The 27,436-nt window shown below is 34.9% G+C and overlaps 1 protein-coding gene across 1 annotated transcript in view; it reads left to right on the top strand.

Moving 5' to 3' along the window:
- The window catches only part of STAG1 (STAG1 cohesin complex component), a 425,011-nt gene that overhangs the window by 388,282 nt on the left and 9,293 nt on the right, over window positions 1-27,436 (top strand). The window contains exons 23-29 of the mRNA XM_060011307.1: window positions 11,003-11,095; window positions 13,100-13,274; window positions 14,991-15,130; window positions 18,219-18,320; window positions 20,991-21,139; window positions 21,900-22,028; window positions 25,930-26,135. Coding sequence (XP_059867290.1) covers window positions 11,003-11,095; window positions 13,100-13,274; window positions 14,991-15,130; window positions 18,219-18,320; window positions 20,991-21,139; window positions 21,900-22,028; window positions 25,930-26,135 — 994 coding nt within the window. The remainder of the gene's footprint in view (window positions 1-11,002; window positions 11,096-13,099; window positions 13,275-14,990; window positions 15,131-18,218; window positions 18,321-20,990; window positions 21,140-21,899; window positions 22,029-25,929; window positions 26,136-27,436) is intronic.

The raw sequence follows: 27,436 nt of genomic DNA, 5'->3' as shown, positions 1-27,436 counted from the left end.
GTGCTTAGTATGTTCTGTATCTTATTTGGTGTAGCAGCATTCTTCTGTTGTTTGTAAATGTATTATTAGAGCTATAAAGGAATTTGGAAATAACTTGATGAAACCTGTTTGTTTTAGGTAAGGCCTAAAAGGGGACGTTGTTATTTTTACCTTGTTGATATTTTACATTTTGTTAATCACTTTAAATGCTCTAATTTAATTAAATATGCTTAATAATCCTATAAAGTGGATGTTATAATCCCATTTTACAGATAAGGAACCTTATACTTAACAAAAATTGAGACATCTAAAATCACAGACTTACAGCACAAGTCTTTTGAATCTCAATCCTAGTGTCTTTGTTAGTACTCTTTAAAATCTTGTATTGTGAAGCTTTTAATACAACTACGTTTAGAGTTTTGTTGGTGGTGTTTTTTTAAAAACAGATTTTCTAAGGACACTGGTTGACTCCTCACTGAACACAAACTAGCAATATCAGTTATCAGTTAGTTGGGTATCGAAAAATTATGTCACATGGCAGTTTTCTTTCATCATTCTGTATCCCTAAAGGTATTTAAATGAGAAGTTACTGTGATTTTAAATGGCTGAGTTTGTAATGTCAGTGGCTTAGTTAAAGTATATGGAAGACTTTGCTAATGATGCACCTGAAATTCTCTATCCTTTTTTTCCCTTTGTTTCCTGAAATTTAAATGTAATACAGCAGACCCTTGGGGTCTATATATTTAACATTTGTAATATTGATTTTGTAGAGACAACTTGAAAGTCTTATCACATGAATTAATTTTGTTTTTTTGTTGTGGAATAATTATGTTGATATAGAATGAGCCATTTATCTAGTGAGGGAGCTGGCCACCTGACTGCTCTGTTTTTCTCTACTCATTGTTACATTTACAGAAATTCATTTAAATCTCTGAAGAGGTCACTTACATTTTTAATTAATAAATTATGCTTATTTGTTTTTGGTGTAAAATATAAGGTAGAATGGTTTTCTTAAATTTGAGCTTTCTTACTTGAGTATGTGTTCATTGTAAAGACTATATACATAAAATAAAATTTCCAAATCTTACCACCTGTGGATAACCACTGTTAATATTTTGGTGTATTTTCTTTTAGTACTTTTTCTTACATATTTTTCAGTCTTACTGAGATCATGATGTATTTATAATTTTGTCTCCTCTTCAATTAACATAACATTTTCTTCATTTATTAAATGTTTATAGATAATATTTTTAATGTATGCATGGTAGTCCCTAGTGTAGCTATACCATAATTTATTTTACCACTCTCCTCTCTTGGATATTTAGGTTGTTTAAACATTTTAACTAATAAAATTAATTTTGTGGTGGACATTCTGGTGCAAAAGCTTGTTCTGTGTTTTGCATTGTTACATCTTATATTCTTAGAAATGGGATTGCTTGATCAAAGACTGTACATACTTTTAAGGCTTAATACATATTGCTAAATTGCTCTTTAGAGAATACTTTCTAAAATTTATTTTTCTTCCCTATTGTCATGAACACTGTCATTCAGGGGATTATGAATGGTAGTTATATTTGAAGTTTAAATTCAAATTATAATTTAACTCAACAGTAAGCAGTATTCTATAAATTGAGTATATGAGATGACTGTATCAAGAACAGGATTAGATCTTTATTTGAAATGGAAGTGCACTGGGTTTCACCAATGGGTATTTCCTCTGTTCCCCTAATTTCCAGAGTTGAAGCTCTTTGGCAGTCTCACAGGTCATGCTCAGTATACTTTGCTCCGGTGCCCCCTAGTGCTGGTCCTGTAGAAGCAGCCTTCCGTTTCTCTTCTCTGTAGCAGAAAACATCCTTCTTCCTTCAGCTCCTTCTGGACATATACAAAGACATTTAAAGAGCCAGGTAAATAAGAGTTAGGGCTAAACTAATGCCCCTATTGCCTTTTTTGGCCTGGGGATCTAGAATTTATCCTCAATTTTTTTTCCTCCTGGGAGGAGCTGTCCTACTCTCTGTAGTCCTAAATTTGTAGTGCTCTCTACCTTACCCTGCATGTTTCTATTCTAGACAGCAGTGGGAATGGCCTGGGGCAAACATCTCTGCATTCTGAACCCAGGCCTTATCCCTAAGTCTTTAAATTAAAGAAAGTCTACATCCCCCAGAGAGCTACAAGTGAAATTATTATTGAGGAGTATAGCATGTTTACTGTGAAATTTGGTCCTCCGTTACCCTCTTGACTAAAGGTTCTCCTCTGCAAATTTCAACTTGTTTACCTCCAAACAAACTGGGGAAAGGAGAAGTTTAGGGTGAACATGGGACTGGTGGTGGCCAAGCCCCATGAAGAGACATATTTAACCTTGCTGTGTATAAAAATCTACAGGCTGCTTTCTAGACTTCTTCCTCTCCCCTTCCCAGTCCTTTAGAATAGCAATGAATAAGAAAAGAGATAGCTCACTCAGGTCCTTCCCCCAAATTCCTATAGTAACAAAATGTAGATAGTACCTCTCCATCTGCAGAGTTAACTGCTTTGAAGGGGAAGGGAATGGGGCCAAGAGTTGGAAATAATAGCTATCCCTCTAGGAATGAATTTTTAGTAGTTTATAACCATTTTACTTCATTCTTTTCTAGATCTTTTCCCCCTACCTTTTATTTCTTGAGAAGACTATCCTCACTAACTATCGAGTTAATTTTAAGCATTTCTTTTTGATTGGTCCATGACTTCAGAGTCATTCTTTGATAGCTTTGTTTCTATTAATATATCCTATCTCAAGTGCCTGATTGACTCGTCTAGGAAAGTTAGGAGAGAAAGATCCAGGACTTGTTTTCTATTCATTTCTTGTTCAGCTCTCAGAATGTTCTTTTTTTAAAATCTGGAATACATAAGTAGATGGCTGTTTATACTGAACTCTGAACTTGTCCAAAGTTTTATCCAACTCTTAACATTCTAAAAACCTGTGGAAGTCAGAAGTAAATATATTCAACTTAAAAGAGAACTTACAAGTCACGATTCCAACATTCTATTAAGAATTCTATGCTGTGTTTGCAACCCTATTCCTGGGCCTCTACTTTTGGAGCTTTCTATCTGGTAAGGAATACCTTCCCACCCCTTGAAGGACAGCATAAGGCTTCCTCAGCTTCCCTAACCTGTCCAGTTGGATGCTGTTTTTACTTACACAGGGACGGTGATCTTTAAAGTACCACTTTATAAATATTCTTAACTCCTAAGATATTTAATACCTCAGAATCTAAGTCATGAGCCAGGACTGAGACGATCTTTTCTAAATAACAATTATTATAATGTAAAAATGTGTTTTAACTGAGTTTATTAGAGGCCTAAAGCAACATTAAGAATATTTAAATGAAACATTAACACTTCCCACTTTTCAGTACAGAGATTGGAAATCTTTCTCCACCAAAATTAATGATAAAAGTTTATTTTCCTGTCAGGCCTTTTATTTGAGTAAAAGGAAATAAGTGTTTTAACCTATTTAATATTCCCTGATAAAGTAATGCCTTTTCCTTTCCACAGTAGGTTTTTAATTTTGAAATTTTTTTTTTCCAGTGGTCATTCCGTAATTACTAGGTATTTGTTTAAACGACTTATTGTTGCTCACCTAATTTATATATATAAGAAGCTCCCAGTTTATAAACAGGATATATTTCCAGCAATTTTGTGTTGGAGCATGGTCTTTGGAGTTAAATCCGAGTTTGAATTTTGACTCCATTTCTTACCACCTATGACAAAGGTATGCAAGTTACTTCACATTTGAACTTCAGTTTCCTAATATGTGATATTCACTGCTGGATAGGGTTATTGGGAAGATGAAAAGAAATGTTTCAGTCAACAATAATTGTTGTTTTGATGGCATTAAATTGCAGTCCTAGTTCTGTGCTTTCCTAATCTTCTCCCCTTCCAAAACCAAAAATTAATACTAAATGAACTATTATATAAGGTTACGGGAGCATGTAAACATGCTCAGTATCTACTGTAGGTTTGGAATATAGCATGGTAGATTTTGTCCTCCATCTGTGTTTTGAAAATCTGGGAATTCAAATCTCTCGCTTTGGTCCTAACAGTCACTACTTTTCCCCTGTTCCTCTGACTCCTCCTTTAGCTTCTTCATCTTTGTACACCACAGAAAAGAGAAATCAGAAGATGTTTTGGAACTACAGTAGGCAGCTTAAGGGTTCCTGGATCATAAGTGGATTAGCCTTTGAGGCAATGGCAGGAGTCAAGCAGGTGGGGATTCAGATCGCCAAGAACAGCAACAACATTGAAAACTAGGTATTACATTTGGGGTTTAAAAATCCAGTAGTTATTTTACTGTGTATTAACAAGAGTGGCACACTCACTCCTTAGCCTCAAAAGAGAAGCTAGTAGCAGTTATTCATATAAGAAAGCAATTTCAAAGATATTCCATAAGGTTTACCCTACCACAATGGTGACACCGATGCATCCCAAGTGAATGAATTTAGTTACATGTGTTTCTATCATATTTACTATGATAGAATGACTTAGTTGAGCTGAAAAATAATTAAATGAGCCTCGTTATATGTTAGTAATGATGCTAAGTACAGATAAGCATAACACAGTTTATACCTCCAAAGAGCTTTATAGCCCAATACAGACTGGACAAACTGTATAGCCCATGGGCCAAATCTGGCCAGACACCTGTTTTTGTAAATAAAGTTCTAATGGAACACAGTAATGCTCATTCATTTATGTACTGACTAGGGCTGCTTTCTTGCTCCAGTGGCAGAGTTAAGTAGTTCGAACAGAGACATTATGGCCCACAAAGCCTAAAATATTTACTATCTGACCCTTTATACAAAAAGTTTGCCAGTCCCTGGCCTAGTAAGGTAACCCCTTGGTCTTGTTTGTAACTAGTTTAGTTTTGTGCCCCATTTTTATCATGAAAAACTGATCACTAAATTCTTAACAGGCTTTATTTTCATAATCGAAGATCTTTGGCGTGATCTAGGTCCTTATTTCACACCTGTATCCTGTTTTATTTCTGCCCATTCTAAAAATGTGTATTTGTCAGATAATGTTGAACTAGTTTTATGTGTTTACTGCTGGTTTTTCCATGGCTTCAGTTTCTGGCTATGATTATCTTAATGGTATTTCATAGTTGTGGATAAAAGGACAGCTAAATTTAGTCTTCCTCTAGACACATAAAATTGTGATACAAAATGAAAAGAAATCACCCATTTAAAATCTGCATGTTCTGTGTGTTTTGGAATTAAATCCTTATCTTTCCTCACTGACTATAATCATATGGAGTACTTAGCTCTTAAGGGGCAATCTACATTTAAGATCTTTTTTTTTCTTCCCAAGATGTTAGGGTATTTTGAGCCTTTGTACCTTTGAGAAAACTTCTAATATAGCTTATATGGTAAATTCGCCATCTTAATTGTGCCAGCCTTATTTGGGAGTTTTCATTGTTGAGATATTTCTGGTCGGGGTGTATTTTTAAAACATCATCTTAACTCACTAAGAGATATTTCTCTTATTTTTGTCAGTAGATCACTGAAAAACTGAAACTATTTTAGCCCTTTCACATTAGAGCGTACTGGGTTTCAGTCGTCTAATTCTTGGTTTCACTAGATCTATGGGGAAGCAAAAAAAATTTTAGCCAGGCTAGTGAAGCAACTTGCAAAAGGCATACAAAAGAATATAGCCAAGATGTTAATAATTTAAATTTCAGTGTAATCTTCTCACCTGACCCATTTGAATTCCTTTCCATAGCTACTTTAGGAAAAAGTGCTCTTAACGCCGAGCTGCTTTCTGAAAATAAGAGAAAATATTGGTTTCATCTAGGAAAACACATTTGAAAGGAACATTTAAGCAACATTCTAGTTGCTTAAAATTGCAGTCTAGATAATTAGCACACCTTGTTCTTGGGTTGTTCTTTTTCAGTGTCTTTTGGGTTGACTGGCATTTTTGTTTATATATAAATATATTTGACTGGAGTTTCAAATTTCTTACCTCCATAATGCTGCCGGTTTCTTCAATATGTTAATTTTCCCGCATTATAAAAAGAGTCATTATAGCAAAATGGTTAAGAGCACAGACTCTGGAAGCAGACTGCTCTGGTTAATTTACTACTCCACTTACTAACTGTGTCTTTGGGCCTGCATTTAACATTTCTGTGCCCGTTTCTTCATATGTAGAATGGGAGTGATAATAGCAATACCCATCACAGTTGAGAGGATTAGTTGAGTTAATATGTCAAAAGCTTAGATTAGTGCCTGGTACACGGTTAAGTGCCAAGTAAACGTTAACTTTATGTAGTGTAAGATGCCAGCATAATGAAGTTTGTAGGAAAATTGTGTTCTGAAATCCAAAAAACCTAAATTCCATTCCCAGCTGTTCAAAGGAATCTACTATATGAGATTAGCTAACTCTGTTAAATATATAGTATCTGTGCCTATTTACCTAAACCTATTGATTGGTACTTATATTTCTCTCAGTGAATTCTAACTGATTGCAATTAAGTTAACTTTCTTGAGCATTCAGTATTTAGGTTGCATCCAAATCTATGCTAAACTTATTGCTAAAGAAGGCCTTTAGCTTCTCTCAGTACTTCCTTGGTTACTTCCCATTTCCACTTTCTTCTTAAAATGCTACAATCAGTAGGTTGCTTACTTAGTTGTGATGTTAAATTTACAACTCCTCAGATGAATTGGCAAGTAATCATTTTACATAAGACACATTTGCTTTATGATTGACCTTTAAAGGAATCTTTTGCCTCCAACTCCAAAGATAGCTGATTCCCTAGACTGCGTCAAACTGCACACTAACCATGAAATTTAAGGGAATAAAGGAGCATTAATACCTCCTAGCATCATTTTTTAATTATATTTATTGTGTGATAAAATGAACACATTACATATTTCTCCCTAGGATTGTGGTATCATCTGTATTATGTGTACTTGGATTTCATTCAGCAAATATTTACTAAACATCTGCCCATGTGCCAAGCACTAGTCTAGGTACTAGCAGGAACTGAACATTCATCCTTTGCATACTAGGTTTACCAGTTAGCACCTTTGTGTTCTCGTTTGAGTGCCTAAATTAGTTCAGCAGAATCACAGAATGCAATAGAACCTCAGAGAATACATAGTTCAACCCTCTTGTTTATAGATTTTTAAAATCTGTAATTCTGGGATATAAGATAATTTCTCTAAGGTCACATAGCTAGTTAGTAGCATGGCCTGCATTTTGTTTTTCTTTCAGTTATTTATTCAACAAATATTCTCAAATCTTTTATGTTGAAAAGGTCAAAAAGGATGCCAAAAGACCTCTAGCAGCTGTCCTATTTTTCTCACTCTTTATTGTTTTTGGTTTTTGTTATTGTTGGTTTTAATAGATCTTTATTGGAGTATAATTGCTTCACAATACTGTGTTAGTTTCTGTTGTACACCAGAGGGAATCAGCCATATGCATACATATATCCCCATATCTCCTCCCTCTTGCGTCTCCCTCCTACCCTCCCTATCCCACCCCTCTAGGTCATCGCAAAGCACCGAGCTGATCTCCCTGTGCTATGCTGCTGCTTCCCACTAGCTAATTATTTTACATTCGGTAGCGTATATATGTCGATGCTACTCTCACTTCGCCCCAGCTTCCCCCTCCCACCCTGTGTCCTCAAGTCCATTCTCTATGTCTACATCTTTATTCCTGCCCTGCAACTAGGTTCATCGGTACCATTTTTAAAATTTTTTTTTAGATTCCATATATATGTGTTCACATACAGTATTTGTTTTTCTCTTTCTGACTTACTTCACTCTGTATGACAGACTCTAGGTCCATCCACCTCACTACAAATAGCTCAGTTTCGTTTCTTTTTATGGCTAAGTAATATTCCATTGTATATATGTGCCACATCTTCTTTATCCATTCATCTGTCAGTGGACATATAGGTTGGTTCCATGTCCTGGCTATTGTAAAGAGTGCTGCAATGAACATTGGGGTGCATGTATCTTTTTGAATTATGGTTTTCTCAGGGTATATGCCCAGTAGTGGGGTTGCTGGCTCATATGGTAGTTCTGTTTTTAATTTTTACAGTCAAACTTTTTTGAAAGAGTTGCCTTCTTTCTTATCTCCTTTCTATCCATTGTGGTTTGACTAGCCCTTTTAATTACTTTGAGAGTGTTCGACCCAAGGTTACTCACAACCTTGAGTTGCTTTATCCTTGCAATGCTTTCTAATCCTTATCTTGTCTTTTGGTAACATTTGTCATCGTTAAACTATTCCATTCTTTTTTCTTTTTGGCTGTGTTGGGTCTTCATTGCTACACGCAGGCTTTCTCTAGTTGCGGCGAGTGGGGGCTACTCTTCGTTGCAGTGCGCAGGCTTCTCATTGCGGTGGCTTCTCTTGCTGCAGAGCATGGGCTCTAGGCACGCAGGCTTCAGTAGTGGTGGCTCACAGGCTTAGTTGCTCCACGGCATGTGGGATCTTCCCAGACCAGGGCTTGAACCTGTGTCCCCTGATTTGGCAGGTGGATTCTTAACCACTGCACCACCAGGGAAGTCCTTCCATTCATTTTTACCTTACCTCTGGGATGCCACGTTCTGGTTTTGTTCTTACTTCTCAGACCATTTCTTAGATTTCTTCATATGCTCTTCTTTCTCATCCATCTGTTAAATATCGGTGTTCCCCAGGATACTTTTGTCAGCCCTCTTTATTTACATATTCTCCTTTAACAGTCTCATCTACTTCCATTGCTTCTGCTGCCAGCTAAATACAGAGGACCCCCAAGTCTCTACTCTTGCTCAGATTCTTTACCATGGACTTTGAATTCATCCAGCTGCCTACTAGACATCTCTAGTAGCATATCTTTCAGAGATCGCAGATCATCATCTCTAAAGCCCAACTTGTTACCTTAGCATTTGTTCCTGTGTTAACTATCTTGGTGCCTTATACCGTAAGCCATTAATAGGCAACTACCTAGAAATTTAGGCGTAACATCAACATCCCCTGTTCTGATTAGTTCCTAAATTCTATCAATCCTGCTACTTTAATTTCTCTTCAATCTATTTACATCTTTTCTGCCAACATTTCATTTTCAGGCCCTCATTTTAGATTATTCCCACGGCCTTTGTTAATATGTGATGAAATGTAGAATAATGATTAGAAGCATGGGCTTTAGAGTCAGATAACCCTAGGTATGGATCCTTACTCTATCGCTTAGAATCTATATGTGCTCCGAACTTCAGTTTCCTCATCTGTAAAATAGGCGTATTAACCACTTACTTCATAGAGTGATGGTGAGACTTAAATTTATTCCCCTTAGAACACAGTATTTGGCACATAATAAGCCCTCAACAGAAGATTGTATTTACTGTTAACTAGCTTCCCTATTTTATATCATTCTCCCTTCTGCTTAGAATATGATTCTTTAACATAAATTATTAGCAACTTCATGATAAAAATCCTATTCATTAGTTCCTTTATTGCCGACGGGATAATAGCCAAATAATTTAGCATGGCATTTTAAGTACTTTCCATTTAAATGGAAAATGGGTCCTCTTTTTCTCTTCAGTTTTCTCTCACCACTCTCCTCCCTGTTTGTGCCTCAACTGCAATAAATTAGCAGTCTCTCAAAAGCACCTCTGGGCTTTTGAACATTCTGGGCCCTCTGGAACACCTTTCCATATAGGTAGATAATTTTTAGTTGTTCAGAACTCAGCTTACATGTAGTCTTGTTTGGGAACCCTTCTGTGACTACTTTTGACTCTGGGTTAGGCTTTCCAACATAGCACTCCTTACATTCTGTTGCAGTTGCGTGTTCTCTTGTCTATTTCCCCTACTGCTTTGTGAGTCTTTGAAATTAAAGGTCAAGGAATGTTGAGGTTTGGTTGTTGGATGTTCATCTGCAGGAACATTAAAGGTCCTGGAGGCAGTGTCCTTTCTATTACTCTGCACAAGATGATCTTATTTCCTTCTTCTGAATATTGCACTCATTTTAGCAAAAGGAAATATGTATAATTTTTAAAGTATCATTATTTGGGATGTGAAGATCCCAAAAAGGAATAAGTATGCTCATCTGTACAAAATAGAGTAGTTTAAAGAATTTTAGTTTCACAGAGTACTTTTTAAAAGTGATTCCTACATCAGCCTATGCTCATTTAATTACTCTTCATTACTATTTTAAATATTGATATCATACTGAGTCATCTGCATGCGTCTTGCTCATTAGTCAGTGAAAAGAACGTGAACTCTGATATCAGACAGTCCTGGTTTCAAACACTTGCTAGTAATAACTACTTCTTCTAATCAATATAAATATGAAATTATGTAACAGCCCTCATACCAGTGCCTGGCACATTATAGGTACCTGATAAATTTAAATTTCCTTTTATACTTTTCAGATGTTTCATTTTGAATATTATATGGCCATCTGATTAAATCCTATTCACCCATCCAATCTTAGATTAAAGGCCATTTTTCTATGAAGCTGCCTCCAACTCAGCTCTTGCTGCTACAGTTAGAGTTAACACCAAAAAATTAAACACTTAATTACTCTCTAATTGGTCTAACTCCCTGCTAAGATGTTAACTCTTTGAGAACATGGACACTATCTTAAAGTTATCTTTTCCCCTTGACATTTTGCAGAGTCCTGAGAATATGGGAGTACATGTTTATTGCTTAATTGATTTTTTTCAGTATGCTGCTGCACTCTCTCACTTTACTACCAGCTAGTATTTGCTATAGGAATGACTAAAAATTTTAATATCAGCCTGAGTAAACCATATTGATAAAGGCAAATATGTTGGAGGAAATCATACTGAGCATTTCAAAGCTAAATAGAACTGAGTATTCAGGATTATCAGTTTCGCTGACCCTTCCATTAAGATAACTAGGAAATAACTATATGATTTGGTTCCCAACAATGTATTTGGTTTTATGAATTTCCTTAACAATAAACTAGTTTGGCTATTTTCCATTTATTATTTCTTCTGGATCAGTTTTCTAGGATATTGTAATTCATGCTTGTAAATTTGAATATGTCTTACAGGAGGATTTGTTGGTATTGAGGAAAACAGTGAAATCCTTTTTGGCTGTTTGCCAACAGTGCCTATCTAATGTTAATACTCCAGTGAAGGAACAGGTAAGAAATTGTCAGTTAAGAGCTCTCAATAAAAATAACTCAAATGAGTTACTGAAGAACAGTAAGATGTAAATTTTTTTAAGAAGATGTAATTTTTTATGACAGTTCTTAGCATGCAGGTTTATCCCTAACATTTGTGGCACCTGGGACAAGAATATAGATGTCTGAATATTTAAGTTATAAAGTAAGCTAACCTGTTACACATCTTTGTACCTTAACAAGTATACTGTCATAATGGCTGGAAGGCAGGTTCAGGTTTAGAATTTTTGATTCCTTACCAAAACTTGGAGGGTTGGGGAGCTGGCATAGGGTCCACCTTCTCTTCTCACCTTCAGCTCTTTCCCACACTAGGTAGAACTCCTCACACATGCATATGAACAATTCAGCCCACATATCCAAACTATCAACATCACTTCTTCAGACAGCTGCTCCTTGATTACCCTGGGGCCTAGGAGTACACACTGGGGATGCAGTGTGTCTAGGAAAGATGCCTGTGCACCCCCTGGTAGCAGAATCAGGTCTGTGAGGGCAAGGAATTCCTGAATCCCTGTACCTGGGCAGTGATGTAAAGTAGAGGTGCAAATGGGCATATACCATTGGTCCAACAGACTCCTCACCCCTTGGGAAAGGTCGTAGACCAAAGAGGGTCAAAGTGGAACCCAAGGCAATACCATTTTCACAAAGTGATTTTGTAATCTATTTAATTATACTGTTCTATTAGGAAATACTTTTATATAAAACAGATATACCTTTTCCATGTCGGTTTTTTTTATGATGTTGGGCTAGAAAACGAGTCTATATCTAAAAAGAGTACAGCAGTACTTACCCTTTGCTATCTTTTCCTACAAATAGGTTATCCAGGTCTCTTCTTTATTGAGTTATCAGCATCTAACGTAAATGGGAACAGAAATGGTCTTTCCTAAACCTTATTCTCTAAACCTTCTGAACTCAACCAGTGCTGTCTAAAAAGTACCTAGCTCAGGACATTTAAGCCAAAAATTCAGTGTTTCTGCATCCTCACTGTTTGGTGACATGCAAAAGTATGGCCTTAGTTAAAAATATATATTTTCCTGGATTTCATTCATGTTCTCCTGTTTTCAAGTGACTCAAATAATGTATTTCATGGTTGTGTACTTAGAGCATGAACTGCCATGAGTCTTGCTGGAGGTAAACAACCAAGTATACAGCCATCTCCAGATACATTCCAAAATTATGTTTTCCCATAGAAGTCAATTTTTAGAAGGGGGTGAGTGGACTGTTTTGAGGCATCAGAGCCCTCAGTTATTCCATAACAAAATCTTTCAGTTTCAATAAACTGGTGATACAAGTTTATTTTGTACCATCCATTAAATAGGATAAATTTGGCAACATAACTATAATACTTTCTCTATGGGGAAATATACTGAAAGTTTCTTTATGTGATTACATTTGTTGGGAAGCTTTCAGACACTGTTTTTTATGTGAATGACCTTGAATTCAATTTAACCTACTGTTAAAAATTTCATTTTACAATAGATTTTTTAAAGAAGAATCCAAAATAGGAGCTTACAGACTTAAAGTACTACATTGTAATTTGTTGAATTATACAGTTTGTCTTAAGATTTATGCTTATTATTTGATTATGCAGTATAAGATTGATTTGTAACATCTGTCATTAATTTATTATATCAATTTTGTATTTCCAGAGTTGAGTTTAACTCATTTTTTATAATTTCAAGTCAAAAATCTCTTAATCAACTGTTTTGAGTTAATACAGCCAAGTAAAAGAAGCAGGTTATATTTAGGGGGGTGGAGAGTCTTAAGTATGACTAGTTTGTAATGAGACAAAATAATTTTATTCAGTTTGGAAATTAAAATTAAGTAGCTGCAATTTGAATACTCAGAATTTCTATTATGGTACTGTTATTGAGCTGTATTTAATTTAGTATAGTTTCATTAACATTGATTTGTAGTTATAGCTACATTTGTACAATATTTTACTGATGAATTTCCTTTGCATTCCAGGCTTTCATGTTACTCTGTGATCTATTGATGATTTTCAGCCACCAATTAATGACAGGTGGCAGGGAGGGCCTTCAGCCTTTGGTGTTTAATCCAGATACTGGACTTCAGTCTGAACTCCTCAGTTTTGTGATGGATCATGTTTTCATTGACCAAGATGAGGAGAACCAGAGCATGGGTATTTGTAGCTATCATTTTGTCAATATTGATCTTGTTTTACCAACCCCAAAAGATATGAGAAAAAATTTCAAATTCAATCCTAAAAAATACTACAGTTTTTCTCTTAAAAAAAAAAAGTTAATACATTCATGTAGTTAAGAAACCAACAAGAATAAAAATATACACAGTGAGGTGTCCCTGCTTTAACTTTAACATAGTACCTTAAAGATCTTTCCCCATCACTACATACAGAGCTTCCTTATTCTAATAGCTACATAGTATTTTATTATTTAAATAGAGCATAATTTATATTATTCATCTCATATTGATATTTGGCTAGTTTCCAATCTTCTGCTATTATAATCTATGCTATAATAAATAATTGTGTACATTTGTCATTTCCCACATATGTAAAATGTATATTTAGGATAGATGGTTTTTTTCTAATTGAACTACTTCCAGGTTCACAATTTTTCTAAAGGAAAGCATCTGAGTTCCTTTCTCCTTCTGAGTAGTGATCATATATTACTTAAATTAACAAAATGTGACTCGAAGATACTAAGTGCTAAAAGAATGTTATCAAACCTCACCAGTCAAAATTGTGCTGAGCCTGCAGAATGAAAACTTAGTAAAATTAGACTGAATATAAATAATTATAAATAAATATTATATAGGTTATTTGTGAAATAGATAATCTCTAAGATCTGTGGCTATCAGATCCACAAATCTACTTGGTGCTATTAGAATATTCTTTATTTAATAGAACATTTTAGAAAATACTGGGCTGTGAACAAAGGATCTTTATTTTGAGCTCATATTAATCTCAGGAGATAAAATTTACCTTCTACTTATCTTAAGCAAAAAGATTTCCAACTTCTCAAAGCATTGATGCTTCACAGCAGGACCAGTTAATAGAAAGGGAAGAGAGAAGTTGAGAGTAAGTTTTTTTATGAATATATACACGCAAAGAAGGGAAGGAAGAACACTGTCCCTAAATAAGGGCACGCCAAAACATGAGAGAGTCAGTACAGAGCCTGAAACAAATGTGTTAACTTTTATTGTCTATGGCCTTGTGGAGAAATTTTTCTTGGGATTAGAAATAGATAAGCCAATAGGGCCTGAGAATCTAAAACTTGAGGAATAAAGACTACTTGTTTGAAAGCATTTGGTAAGGTTTTGTTTAAAAAAATGCATATGTACATTAACATAGTTTGCAAAATATACTTTCTCAGCTTACAGTGTAACCATGTTTAGGACAAGAACTGAAAACTAACTCCTCCATATAATTTCCATTACTCCCCATATATTTTTCTAAAAGAAAACTTTTTCCCTGTGTCTTAAAAATTTCTAGAAATTTCTTCTCTGTAGAAATACATTAGCACATAAGGAATATTCAGATAAGAGAAGACAGCATTTTAAAGGTAAACAGAACAACAGTATTATTATGACAAAAGTATCAGAAAAAAAATCTATATGGTTTGTTTACCTTACTCAATCTTTGCTATGACAGTCTCCTAGAAGACAGAAACCTTAGTGCCTACTAAGTGTTTAATAAATGTTTAACTAAATATAGCACCCTAAAATAATCAGTATAACTAACAGTTTTTAGCCCATCTAAAACTGAATTGTACCTATTTGTAAAGTTATAGGCTGGTTTTTATTATGCAGATTGTCTACATTGTTTTACCTTGGATAAAGGGCCAAAGTTCATAAGTAATTTATTTTCTGTGGTTAGAGGGTGATGAAGAAGACGAAGCTAATAAAATTGAGGCCTTACATAAGAGAAGGAATCTACTTGCTGCCTTCAGCAAACTTATCATCTACGATATTGTTGACATGCATGCAGCTGCAGACATCTTTAAACACTACATGAAGGTATAGTTTTACAGTCTTTTTTTAAATGGGATATTTATTTATTAAGATAGTAGTTTCATATTCTTATTTTTCTCCCTCCACTTCAGTAGCAGAGAAGTTTGCAATTAAAAATGAAAGAATGATGAATAAGCTAAAATTGACAGCTCCTACCTAAATATTATTGATGATTTTCTGACATATTTAAAATTCCTCTCTTTTATATATGAGCTTTTTATCACTCTATACTATTATATCAGTTCCATAAAGTAGGAGTTGCTTACATTTATATGAAAGAATGCCTTTTTATTTGCATGAGGCCATGGACTCTTACGGAAGAAAGCTAACTCTCTTCCCTATGAAATCTCTTCAGATATATTTATAAGTATGCCTACTACTGTGTTGCCAGGCACTCAAGTTACAAAGATTTTTAAATTCCTGCTCCAAAGTGGTCTAAAGCTGGAAATAGTCAAGTAATTAGACAATTGCATTTATACAGTATAACAGAGGTACGTATAGGGGTTCCTGGAAATATATAAAACAGATACCCCACTCTTAAGAAATATGAGGGTTAATGAAAACTGCTTAGAAGTGCCTTCTGAACTAAGTCTGAGACGATAAGCATAAATTAGCCAGTCAAGCAAAAAAGTAGTAGGAGGACTTTTAGGCAGATCGGACTTCGTGTACAAAGCAATGAATTGTTTGGGGGAAATGCAAGTAATTTGATATAGTAACATAGATTGCTTATGAGAATGGAGCCAGAGGTAAGATTTAAAGAAACTGACAGGGTAGACCTTATATGCTGTGTGAGAACTTGGGATTTTTTTCCTGAGGGAGGTAAAGAGATGTTGAAAGGTTTTATACCATTCTTTATATGACAGGATTTTGATAGGTAGTTGCCTTCCTGGCTGCTCTCCTTTCCAGAAGCTACATTTTGTTTCTGAACCACAAAAAAAGCAGTGCTCAAAAATCTTTGATATAGCCTAAGAGGCACACTTCTCAGTTTATGTATTTTGGCCTTGTTCTTGTGTCAGACACAGTATTTTATTTTGCTCATGTTCAGAATATTGTGTATTCCATTGATTCACATGTTTATGTCCAATTCTAGTTATGACATAGTAACTAAGTCATCATATTTTGCTAAACAACTGCAGTGTGATGAGCACTGTGTTAGTAGCCAGGGATTTAAATAAGACATGATTTCTGCACTAAGGAGGTTACAGATTAACAGAGAAACTGAAATGTAAACATAATATAACATGCTAATAATGAATAGCTGCCTGTGTTCTATGCCATTTATATTTGAGACACTGTTCTAAAGCTTTTATATTATCTTTGTTGATTACAGTAACTCTGTGAGTTAGGAAATAATATCATCATTTACAGATAAGGGAATTAAGGCTCAGAGAGGTTAACTTTTGAAGATCCACACAACCTTTTTTTATTATTTATTTATTTACTTACTTACTTGCTTACAGACTGCGTCGGGTCTTAGTTGCAGCATGCAGCATCTTTCGTTGCAGCGTGTGGGTTCTTCATTGCAGTGTGCAGGCTTCTCTCTAGTTGTGGCATGCGGGCTCCAGAGTGCACTGGCTCAGTGGTTGCGGTGCAAGGGCTCCAGAGTGCATGGGCTCTGCAGTTGCGGCACACAGGCTCTCTAGTTGTGGCGCTAGGGCTCAGTAGTTGCAGTGCGCGGGCCTAGTTGTCCCGCGGCATGTGGGATCTTAGTTCCCTGACCAGGGATCGAACTGGTGTCCCTTGCATTGCAAGACCAATTTTAACCACTGGACCACCAGGGAAGTCCCCACACAACTATTAAAGTAGCAAAAACTGGCACTTGATTTTAGGTTTGCCTAGCTTCAAAGCTTAGCTCTTTCCACTAAACCATAAAGCCTCATCATGATTACTGTAGAGATAGATGTATAAATTACAAAGCAAGCACAAATAGAGACTTAAGTGAGCAACCAGACAAGGCTTCCAAAAGTAATGTCGAAACGGGGTTTGGTTAGATGAATATGAGCTTAATATGGTTTTTCCTTGTCATCCCTTAGCAATACTGTCTTGGTTTCAAGAAATAAGCTTTATCATCCTTAGCAATTTTTACACTCCTCTGTTCTTTCTAGGCTTTAATCTTTTTGTGAATATTTTAATAGTTGTTTGCTATTCTTTATTATACATCCTTGTCTATTTGGCTTTCTGCCTCATTTCTCTATGTGATCATTAAAAATCTGAATTTATTGTTGATCTACCTGTCGAACCACTTTGGTGTTCTCATATATCTTTCTCTTTTTATCTGCATTGAGATAATTTTTAATTGCACTGAAAGGATGATTCTTTCGAGACATTTACCCTTTTTTTTTGCACTTCACATCATGGAAGTATACCCATCTTCTTAAAGATTATAAAAATCCAGTTGTCAAGCTAATATACTCACTTCTTTACATAGGTTATAGGTTTTATGCTCTAGCTTGGAAGTAACATCCAGATTTAATGGTCTCAAAGTTTTTCCTAATTATTTACTCACAAGGAAAACTCTTTAAATCCTGTATCCAAAAGTTGAATTATAAAGAAATTAGTTGAATTTTTCTTAATCACTGTTGAAGAAATCAGTGTTTTTATTTTTTATAATGGTAAAATATAGACATGTTATGGGGGATAATGAGTGCACAAAAGTATTCAGTGAAAACTTAAATCTGTTACTGTAATCTGCCCTTCCCCTTATTTAGGCCTACTCCCCAGAAGTAAGCAAGCAATTTTAACTGTTTTGATTTTAGCTCTTTAAGATGTTTCTGTCAGAGTTCTGTTTCTTGATTTGTCACCTTTTAAATCTATTGAATCCATGTTGTAAAGAATGAGGAATTTTGCTCACCTATATCACTTCTTCTCCTCTTGGAATTACCAATTTTTTAGTTTAATTATTATTAGTTATTTCATAATTTTAAATATCAAATGTGTATTCCTTTAACTTTAGACAATATATTTTAACTCTCATTAGGTTTTTAAGATGAAAAATTAAACACCTCTGTACTCACCTTTCCATTTCTTTCATCAGCCTATTTATCTCATTAAATAGCAACAGTTTTAAAACTATATTTTTTTCTTTTTCTCACAGTATTACAATGACTATGGTGATATTATTAAGGAAACACTGAGTAAAACCAGGCAGATTGATAAAATTCAGTGTGCCAAGACCCTCATTCTCAGTTTACAGCAGGTAAGAAATTTGAAGGGAAAGAGATGAAGAGTAAAATTAATATTATTGAGCACTTCCATGTGCTTATTATTATGGGCTAGGTATCTTACCTCATTTAAATTAGGTCATTGCATTAATACATTACTATGGATACTTTCTGGTACAAAGATGTGTTATGTGTATTTTCTTTAGGAAGACAGTCCTATAGTTCACATTTCAAATAGATGAAATCCTAAGGTGATCTATTCTTAGACCAGATGAAATGCCAAATTGGATATTTTAAAAGTAATCATTTTTAAAGAAAAAATTTAAAAATACATTTTTAAAGTATTTAATAAGGGAAGGGGCAACAATAGTATCCAAAGAAGAAAATACGTCACATGTATTGCCTAAATAAGATTTCTAGTAAATGCCTAGGATTAACGTAGAGATGGGAGAGTTGGGGATGGCTGTAGGTATGTATGTATATATTTAGCCTATGATAAAGGTCAGTGGGGAAAGGATCGGGCCTGTACAATAGGTGATAGCCCTACATAACATGCACCCAAAATAACTACTAGGTGGATTACATATAGATGTTAAAAATTAAAAGTTTATAAGAAAATAAAAGGATATTTTTATGTCCTGGAGTAGGGAAGTCCTCAAGGAAAGAAGCCACAATGTAAAAAATTGATTATATATATATACTTACACAGATTTATACATCAGCCAGCACTCTGAACAAAATTTAAAAAACAGTGACAGATTGTGGGAAAATATTTTTAATGATACATAGCAAATCCTACAAATCAGTAACAAAGGTAAATAAATCCCGTAGAAAAGTGAGCAAATGAAAAGCCACTTTTCAGAAGAGGAAAATTTAAAAAGCAGTAAACACATGAAAAGAGGCATAACTTAATTAATAATTAATATAATACAGATTGAAACAAGGAGACATTTATCACTGCCAAATAGACTGGCATGAATTAAAATGATAGATAATACCAGTGATTGCTAAAGATGTGGCAAGAAAAGGTCCCTTGTGAAAGCAATTGCTCTTACCTTCTTGGAATATAATTTTGCAGTATATTTCAAAATTTAAGGTATACATTCCTTTTAAACCAGTACTTTTGCTACTTAGGTACCTACATAGATACATGCAGGTGTGCACAAAAACGTATATGTGAAAAATGTTGTACTGCAACAGTCTGTGTAATATTGCAAAATTGGAAATAGTCTAAATGTCCATCAACACAGGAATGGTTAAAATAAACTGATGCTCTGAAGTAGCTAAACGATTTTTAAGACAAAATATTAAGTGACAAATAGCAAGTTTCAGGATAAAATATATCGTACAGTACCATTTATGTAAAAGTTAAAACTTTATATATGTAATATATTAATGTGTCTAAATTAGTCACTTTATATATTAATGTGTCTAAATTAGTCACATTTCAGACTTTAACCTTGATTATCTTTGGAGAGAAGAATGATATATAATGGGAAAGAGAAAAGAGAACTTTTACTTTGATATTCGTACAGTGAAATATATTCTTTGTAATTTATTTTAAATGTAAATTTTAAAGTTTAAGGCTATTGTGTACAATTATCTGTGAAAACATTTTAAAGTTTAAGAATTTATTAACAATTATTTATGTATAAATTTGAAAATCTCTGGAAGAACTGCTGTTTCTAGTCATGGCAGAGTAAGTAGTTTAAGCTGGTCTATTGCTAAAGAAACCTAAAATGGTAGACAACATAATTAATAGAAGATAAGAGCTATTTCAGTGAAATGGTGTGATTAAAGTGTATTGAGAGATTGGGAGATGAGGAAGAAAACAAATGTAAACAATACTCAGGATCTTTGTGTAAAGAGAATGAGAAAAACGTGTTGGTAACTGGCAGAGGAGATGGAATTAAGAAGTTAGGGTTGTTTGCTTGATTTTTAAGGTGCATGCATCTAACAGAGAGGGAATAGTTAATGGATTCAGGAGAAAGCAGTAGCTCAGGACCAAACCACTAAGTAGGTAAAGGACAGGGAGATTCAGTACATAAGCAGGGAGTGGCTTTAGATGAAAGCTTGGGTTATCCGTCTTTCATAATAGAAGGGAAGGCAGATAATCTAAGTGTCTGACTTTGATGACAGAATGATGATTGCCTTTATATTCTTTAGTACTCCAGAGTTTTGTTTCTGTTATTTTGATACAATATATGTAGTGTCTATGTAATTATAAAACCTCTTCACTCAGTTTAAGAACTTTTTTGTATATTTTGTTTTATTGGGTGGGAAAAATCACCCCCTGTATCTTAATGGTCTTCTTTTACATAATGTTCTTGTCAAAAAACAAAGTTCTGAACCCTGTATTTCATATATTACCATTCCTGTGAAAACAACAAAAAGAATACATAGATGTTTATGAATACGTAGTATATTTTTGTAAACATATTTCCTTTTCCCAACCCAAAATGTGTTCCTTTTTGGTAAAAAAGAAATTCGGTTTGCATTTAATCACACAACTAGCATGAAAATGAGCTCAAGAAATAGTAGATGACTTGGAGAACGGGAACAGTGTGGCTACTGTTAGTACAAGGAGGGAAATATGTGTTTTACCATATGGCTTTTAAATATTTTTAAATTATATTACTTATTCTAACAATAAATAAATATTTCTTAACTATAGGTTTTTTCCTCTTCTTTTTTCTTTCTACCAGTTGTTTAATGAACTTGTTCAAGAGCAAGGTCCCAACCTAGATAGGACATCTGCCCATGTAAGTGGCATTAAAGAATTGGCACGTCGCTTTGCCCTTACATTCGGATTGGACCAGATCAAGACACGAGAAGCAGTTGCCACGCTTCACAAGTGAGTGAGCTAAATAAACACTCTGTTATATACAGTCTGGTTTACTGGAATTTACCAGAAACAACTATTATATGACCAATTTTTAAAGTGACAAATTTTAGAATTTTCAAGTTATGAGAACTTTAGAGGTTGTCTAATCTAGTGATTCTCAACCAGGAGGGTATTTTTAATTTGAAAAATAGTTACTTACTTCACACATTTTTTCATCTTATAAAGTATAGAAAGGAAAGTTTAACAGGATGTTCTTATCTGGTCTATTGGTGAGAAAGTGTTGTGGGAGACATCTGTTTAAAAGCACTGTGCAACTTCATTTCATAATGGAAACCTCATTTCATAATGGAAAACTGAATGACAGAAAATTTTAAGTATCTTACAAAAACTCAGACACCTGCTTGGTACCATGACCAGCTCTAAGAACCAAATTTTCTAACAATCTCAGTATCTTTCCAGGGTATTGTTATCTCTAAAAGCTACACAGGAATTTAGCTTTGTGGGTGTTTAGCTATTTCTTATTATTTTTCCCAATATAAGTTGTGAAATACATGTTCACAATATAAGTTGTTTTCCACTGTAAATAATAAAATTAAATATTATGCAACTATGTCATACAAATTAACATTATTTTACCATTTGAATTTGTCAGATTTTACTACCTTCAGTGATGATTTTGCTGCCTTCCCAACTATTTTTGAAATTCTAGCCCATTGAAGAACTATACTAGCTATTTGGAAGAATAAGACAATATTTTCTTTTATTTCAGGGATGGCATAGAATTTGCCTTTAAATACCAAAATCAGAAAGGACAAGAATATCCGCCTCCTAATCTGGCTTTCCTAGAAGTACTAAGTGAATTTTCATCTAAACTTCTTCGACAAGACAAAAAGACTGTGTAAGTTGCATGTTGCAGGACAAGTGGCTTTTATCATGACACCATTATAATTTTAAATGTTTAATTTTTGAGAAAAATCATCTAGATATAATTACTCTTGGTAACTTAGGCTCTGATTGGTTGTTTTAGGGCAGCGGTCCCCAACCTTTTTGGCACCAGGGACCAGTTTCGTGGAAGACAGTTTTTCTATGGATGGGGGGTGGGGGTGGGGAATGGTTCAGGTGGTAATGTGAGCTGTGGGGAGCAGCAGATGAAGCTTTGCTTGCTCACCCGCCGTGCACCTCCTGCTGTGCGGCCTGGTTCCTAACAGACTCTGGGGGTTGGGGACCCCTATTTTAGGGGACTATAATTTTCTTTCAAACTTTTGTATAGTTTTTCTTTGATTGTTTACCTTTCAGTACCCTAGAATTTGCAAGTGGAAATGATTTCTTATTCTCTAATTCAAAGATCTATGAACACTGGCTTAACTATTGTGGAACACTTTCTTCTTTCCTTTTATATTAATTATATTTTAGTTTTATTTTGTTTTTGACTGGTTTCAAGAAGATTGAAGGTCCATTTCGCTTATAGTTTTCTTTAGGATGCTGTTCAAGTCTTCTATTTTCTTTTGTTCATTTGTTCTATCCATTACTGTAAGTGGGGTATTAAAGTCTCTAACTATTTTTACTGAATTGTTATTTCTCCTTTCAGTTCTCAGTTTTCACTTCATGTGTATTTTGGGGCTCTGTTGTTAGTTGTATATATGTTTATAATTGTTATGTCTTCCTGGTGGATTGACTCTTACTTATCACTATAAAATGTTCTCCTCTGTCCCTAGTAATTTTTCTCTTAAAGTCTATTTTGTCTGATACTAGTGTAACCACTCCAGCTCTATTTTAGTTACTATTTGCATGGTATAGCTTTCTTTCCATCCTTTCACTTTCTGTCTTTTTGCCTTTGAATCTAAAGTGTGTTTCTTGTAGACAGCATATACAGGCATACCTCAGAGATATTGCAGGTTCATTTCCAGACCACCACAAGAAAGTAAATATTGTAATAGGTAAAGCAAGTCACCGAATTTTTTGGTGTCTCAGTGCATAGAAAAGTTATATTTACACTCCACTGTAGTCTGTTAAGTGTGCAATGGCATGATGTCTTAGAAACAGTGTCCATACCTTAATTAAAAAATACTTTATTGCTTAAAAATGCTAACCATCATCTTGACAATGCAGAGTTACTGCAAACCTTCAATTTGTATAAAATGTAGTATCTGCAAAGCACAGTAAAGCAAAGCACAATAAAATGAGGCATGCCTGTAGTTAGATCATGTTTTTTCTTTTGAAACAATCTCTGCCATAATAATTTCTATTTTTTATATGTCTGTACCTTTGTTTTTCCCTTTTTATTGCCTTCTTTTATATTAAATGGCTATTTTCTAGTGTAACATTTTAATTCCTTCAGAGATCTTTAATTATATTTTTTAGTTATTTTCATAGTTATGGGTATGAAATACCATCTGCTATCATTTCCTTACTCTAATACATCTTTGCTGTCACACACTTTTTTTGTGTACATTGTCAAATACACATTTCTATGTTATTGTTCCAGTGACAGAGCAATGCATAGTTTTATACAATTGCTTTTTAAAATCAGTGAAAAGGACAAAAGATAAGTATATATGCAGTTATATTGTCCTTTATGACTACCTGGTAATTACCTTCAGCACTCTGTTTTTTCCTGTAAATTCAGATTACTCTCTGATTTGTTTTTAGCCTGAAGAAATTCCTTTAGTATTTCTTGTAAAGCAAGTAAGCCAGCAACAAATTCTCTAAGCTTTTGTTCACCTGAGAGTGTTTTTGTTTCATCTTTAGCTTTGAAATACAGTTTTCTAGATACAAGATTTTGGGTTGATAGCGTTTTACTTTCAGCACATTGACTATGTTATCCTGCTTCCTTCTGGCCTTTACTGTGTCTGATGAGAAGTCAGCTTTTAAACTTATTGGGAGTTCCCTTGTGTGTAATGAGTTACTTTTCTCTTACTATTGATACTTTTCAAGATTTTTTAATCTTTGGCATTCATCATTTTCACTGCGATACATCTGGTCGTGGGTCTCTTTGCAGCTATCCTGCTTGGACTTTGTTGAGCTTTGAAAATGTGTAGATTCGTGTTTTTCATCAAATTTGGAAGTGATTAGCCATATTTCTTCACATTTATTTCTACACCTTTCTTCTCCTGGTACTCCCATTATACATGTCAGTGTACTTAATGAATCCCACATTTCTCTCAGGCACTGTTCATTTTTCTTCATTTTTTTTTTTCTCTCTGCTCTTCAGATTACATAATCTCTATTGATATGTGTTCAAGATAACTGATTTCTCTTCTGCCAGCTCAGATCTGTTGAGCACCTTTAGTGACTTTTTAATTTCCATTGTTGTACTGCAGAATTTCCATTTGATTCTTTTTTTTATATTTCTATCTTCATATTCATGTTCTCTATTTAATGAGAGATAGTGTTATTATACTTTTAATTCTTTAGACATGGTTTTCTTTAGTTCTTTGAACATATGTATAATAATTGCTTTGCAGTTGTGGGCCAAGTTTCTATTGCTTGGGGTTTTTTTCCTACATATGGATTACATTTCCCTGTTTCTTTGTCTCATAATTTTTTGTTGCAAACTGACCATTTTAGATAATATATTGCATATGTGATACATTGTAAAATAATAATTTAGCTACTCTTGATATTCATTCTTTATCCTCCTAGAGATAGTTGTTGTTGATTGCTTGGTCATTTATTTGGAGTAACAAACTCTGTGAGGTCTGTTCTCTTGCAGTATGCAGCCTCTGCTGTCCCTACTCAGATCTTTTTTTCCCTTGTTTTTTTATTATTTAGCCTGTGTCAGCCCCTTATTAATCAAAGGTTGTGCTTAAACCTCCTTAGCAAGTTAGATTTTTACTGTTGGATGTGGGTGTGGCTTTTGAAAGCTGCTATCACAGTTCAGGTTGTTTACTTTGCCCCATGGTCAGCCAGGGGACCGGCAGCTTAGAAGGTCCCTCACTGATTGCTCCTGAGAAGGGCAGTCTTGGGCCATGTACAGTCTTCCAGACTAACAGGAAAACATGTGATTTAATTTATCTATGTTATTTATTTTAACTTTAATTTTTTAGAGCAGTTTTAGGTTCATAGCAAACATGAGGAGAAGGTACAGAGAGTTGCCATCCCATAGACCCCCTGCCTCTACATGTGCATAGCCTCCCCCACTATCAACAACCAACACCAAACAGGTTGTTTTGCTGGGGAGAGGGTATGCCAAGCTCCTCACGCCACCATTCTAGAAATCCTGCCCTGGTTTGAACACTTTAAAAGAAAATTCAATAACCTTTTTGAGCCAGACTTCTGATTTTTTTTTTAAACATTGGTATTTAAAAACAAAGAAAGGAGTAAAGGAAGAAATACACATACACCCTTAGTAATACATTTGCTTGTTTAAAAGTATTCCTGAGGGGCTTCCCTGGTGGCGCAGTGGTTGGGAGTCCGCCTGCCGATGCAGAGGACACGGGTTCGTGCCCCGGTCCGGGAGGATCCCACATGCCGCGGAGCGGCTGGGCCCGTGAGCCATGGCCACTGAGCCTGCGCGTCTGGAGCCTGTGCTCCACAGCGGGAGAGGCCACAACAGTAAGTGGCCCGTGTACCGCAAAAAAAAAAAAAAAAAAAAAGTATTCCAGGAATTTGTGAAGCAAAACCTTAAATTCTCAATCCCTCTCTTTCTAAGGGTAACCACTGTTAATAGTTTAATGTGTGTCCTTAAGGATTCTTCAGAACCTTCAGAGAGAGAGAGAGCCTCAGGTTATGAAAAAAAAATTAAATAAGTGATGCATGAACTGCTTCCATAAAAATGACTGCTTCTTTTGTGTTTCTAGTCACTCATACCTAGAAAAATTCCTAACGGAACAGATGATGGAAAGGAGGGAGGATGTATGGCTTCCACTCATCTCCTATAGAAATTCATTAGTCACTGGAGGTGAAGATGATAGAATGTCCGTGAACAGTGGAAGTAGCAGCAGCAAAACCTCCTCAGTAAGGAATAAGAAAGGACGACCTCCACTTCACAAAAAACGAGTAGAAGGTAAGTGTGCCTTTATACTATGAGGCAAATAGTGTGCCTGATAGTATCAAGAAAAATAAAGTGGTGAATAATCCGTTGAAGCAAGATAATACTGTTAAGCACATTATTTCCTTGTATGTTTCATATACACTGAGAGGTTCAGCCACAAAGGTTGTAACAGACAAAACTGGACAGAAGCGGGTCAAGGAAAAAGAGCTTGAAAAAGCATTGAACACAGAGGAAGATAGGCACAGAGAAAAAGAGGAGACAGGAAGGTTTATAAAACTGATCCCCTTACCATAGATCTCTAATACGTTAAAATTTAAAATAAGACAGTCATAATGTTATTCTATCAAAATGCATCCTAATATAGGAGAGATTTTGGTAAATTGAGGATGGAACTCTGCAGCACAATGAATATACCAGAACAACTTTCCATTTCCACCACTTGGTTGGATAATTTATTTTTGTATATTAAATTAGTGATGGCCAGATCTGGTTTTTTAACCCTCATAGGCTATGGGGAACAGGGAGTTGAACTGTCATGAAAATGCGATCAATAATAGATATTCCTATATCCAAAAAGACTAAAGATTGCTTTATTAAACAAAGCATTAGTCTTAAACTAAGAAAACTCAAAGTAAAAATGCTTATTTCCCCAAATAATCTTGCTCCATCTCCATGCTTCTCCTAATAGAATCTCTCCAAAGCAAGAGAGGACAGTGATCTGCATCACGCTCTGTTGCCCCTGTTCACAACCTTCTGTTTACCTCTGCTGCTAAAAAATAGTGACTCATCAAAGACTTTGCTGAGATCTGCAGCAAAATTAATTAGAATTTAAGTCTAATGTTTCTTTCATCATTGGGGAGGCAGTATTAACTATTGATGAAGAGCACAAACTCTTAAATTCAGAGTTCTAGAATTCAGACCTGGCTTTCTCGTTTTTCAGCTGTGTAACCTTTGAGCATGTTACTGAACCTCTCTAAGCCTCAATCACTGATCAGATGAAGGATGATCTGAGTATCTGTCCTGTTAGCTATTGTGAATATTAAATTAGACACTTCCCCAAAAAAACTTAGCGCACACACAGTGATTACTTAGCACAGTGCTTGGCACATAGGCAGCATTTGATAAATGTTAACTGCTGTTGTCATCATATAGTAATGCCCCTTTTCTTGCATCAGTCAGTAGATTAGGCTGAATGTATATTTTGAAGAGAATAAAAGATTTGAAAATATTTACAGACTTGATAGTAAAGTTTAAGATTACCTTTCAAGTTTCAGTTTTGGGGCTTAAAATCTTTTTGGCCCAGAAAATGAAAA

The sequence above is a fragment of the Delphinus delphis genome, chromosome 4 (assembly GCF_949987515.2).
Source record: "Delphinus delphis chromosome 4, mDelDel1.2, whole genome shotgun sequence".
Classification (NCBI taxonomy): Eukaryota; Metazoa; Chordata; class Mammalia; order Artiodactyla; family Delphinidae; genus Delphinus; species Delphinus delphis.
Note: the sequence above shows the minus strand (reverse complement) of the source record. Positions and strands in the feature narration are given on the sequence as shown.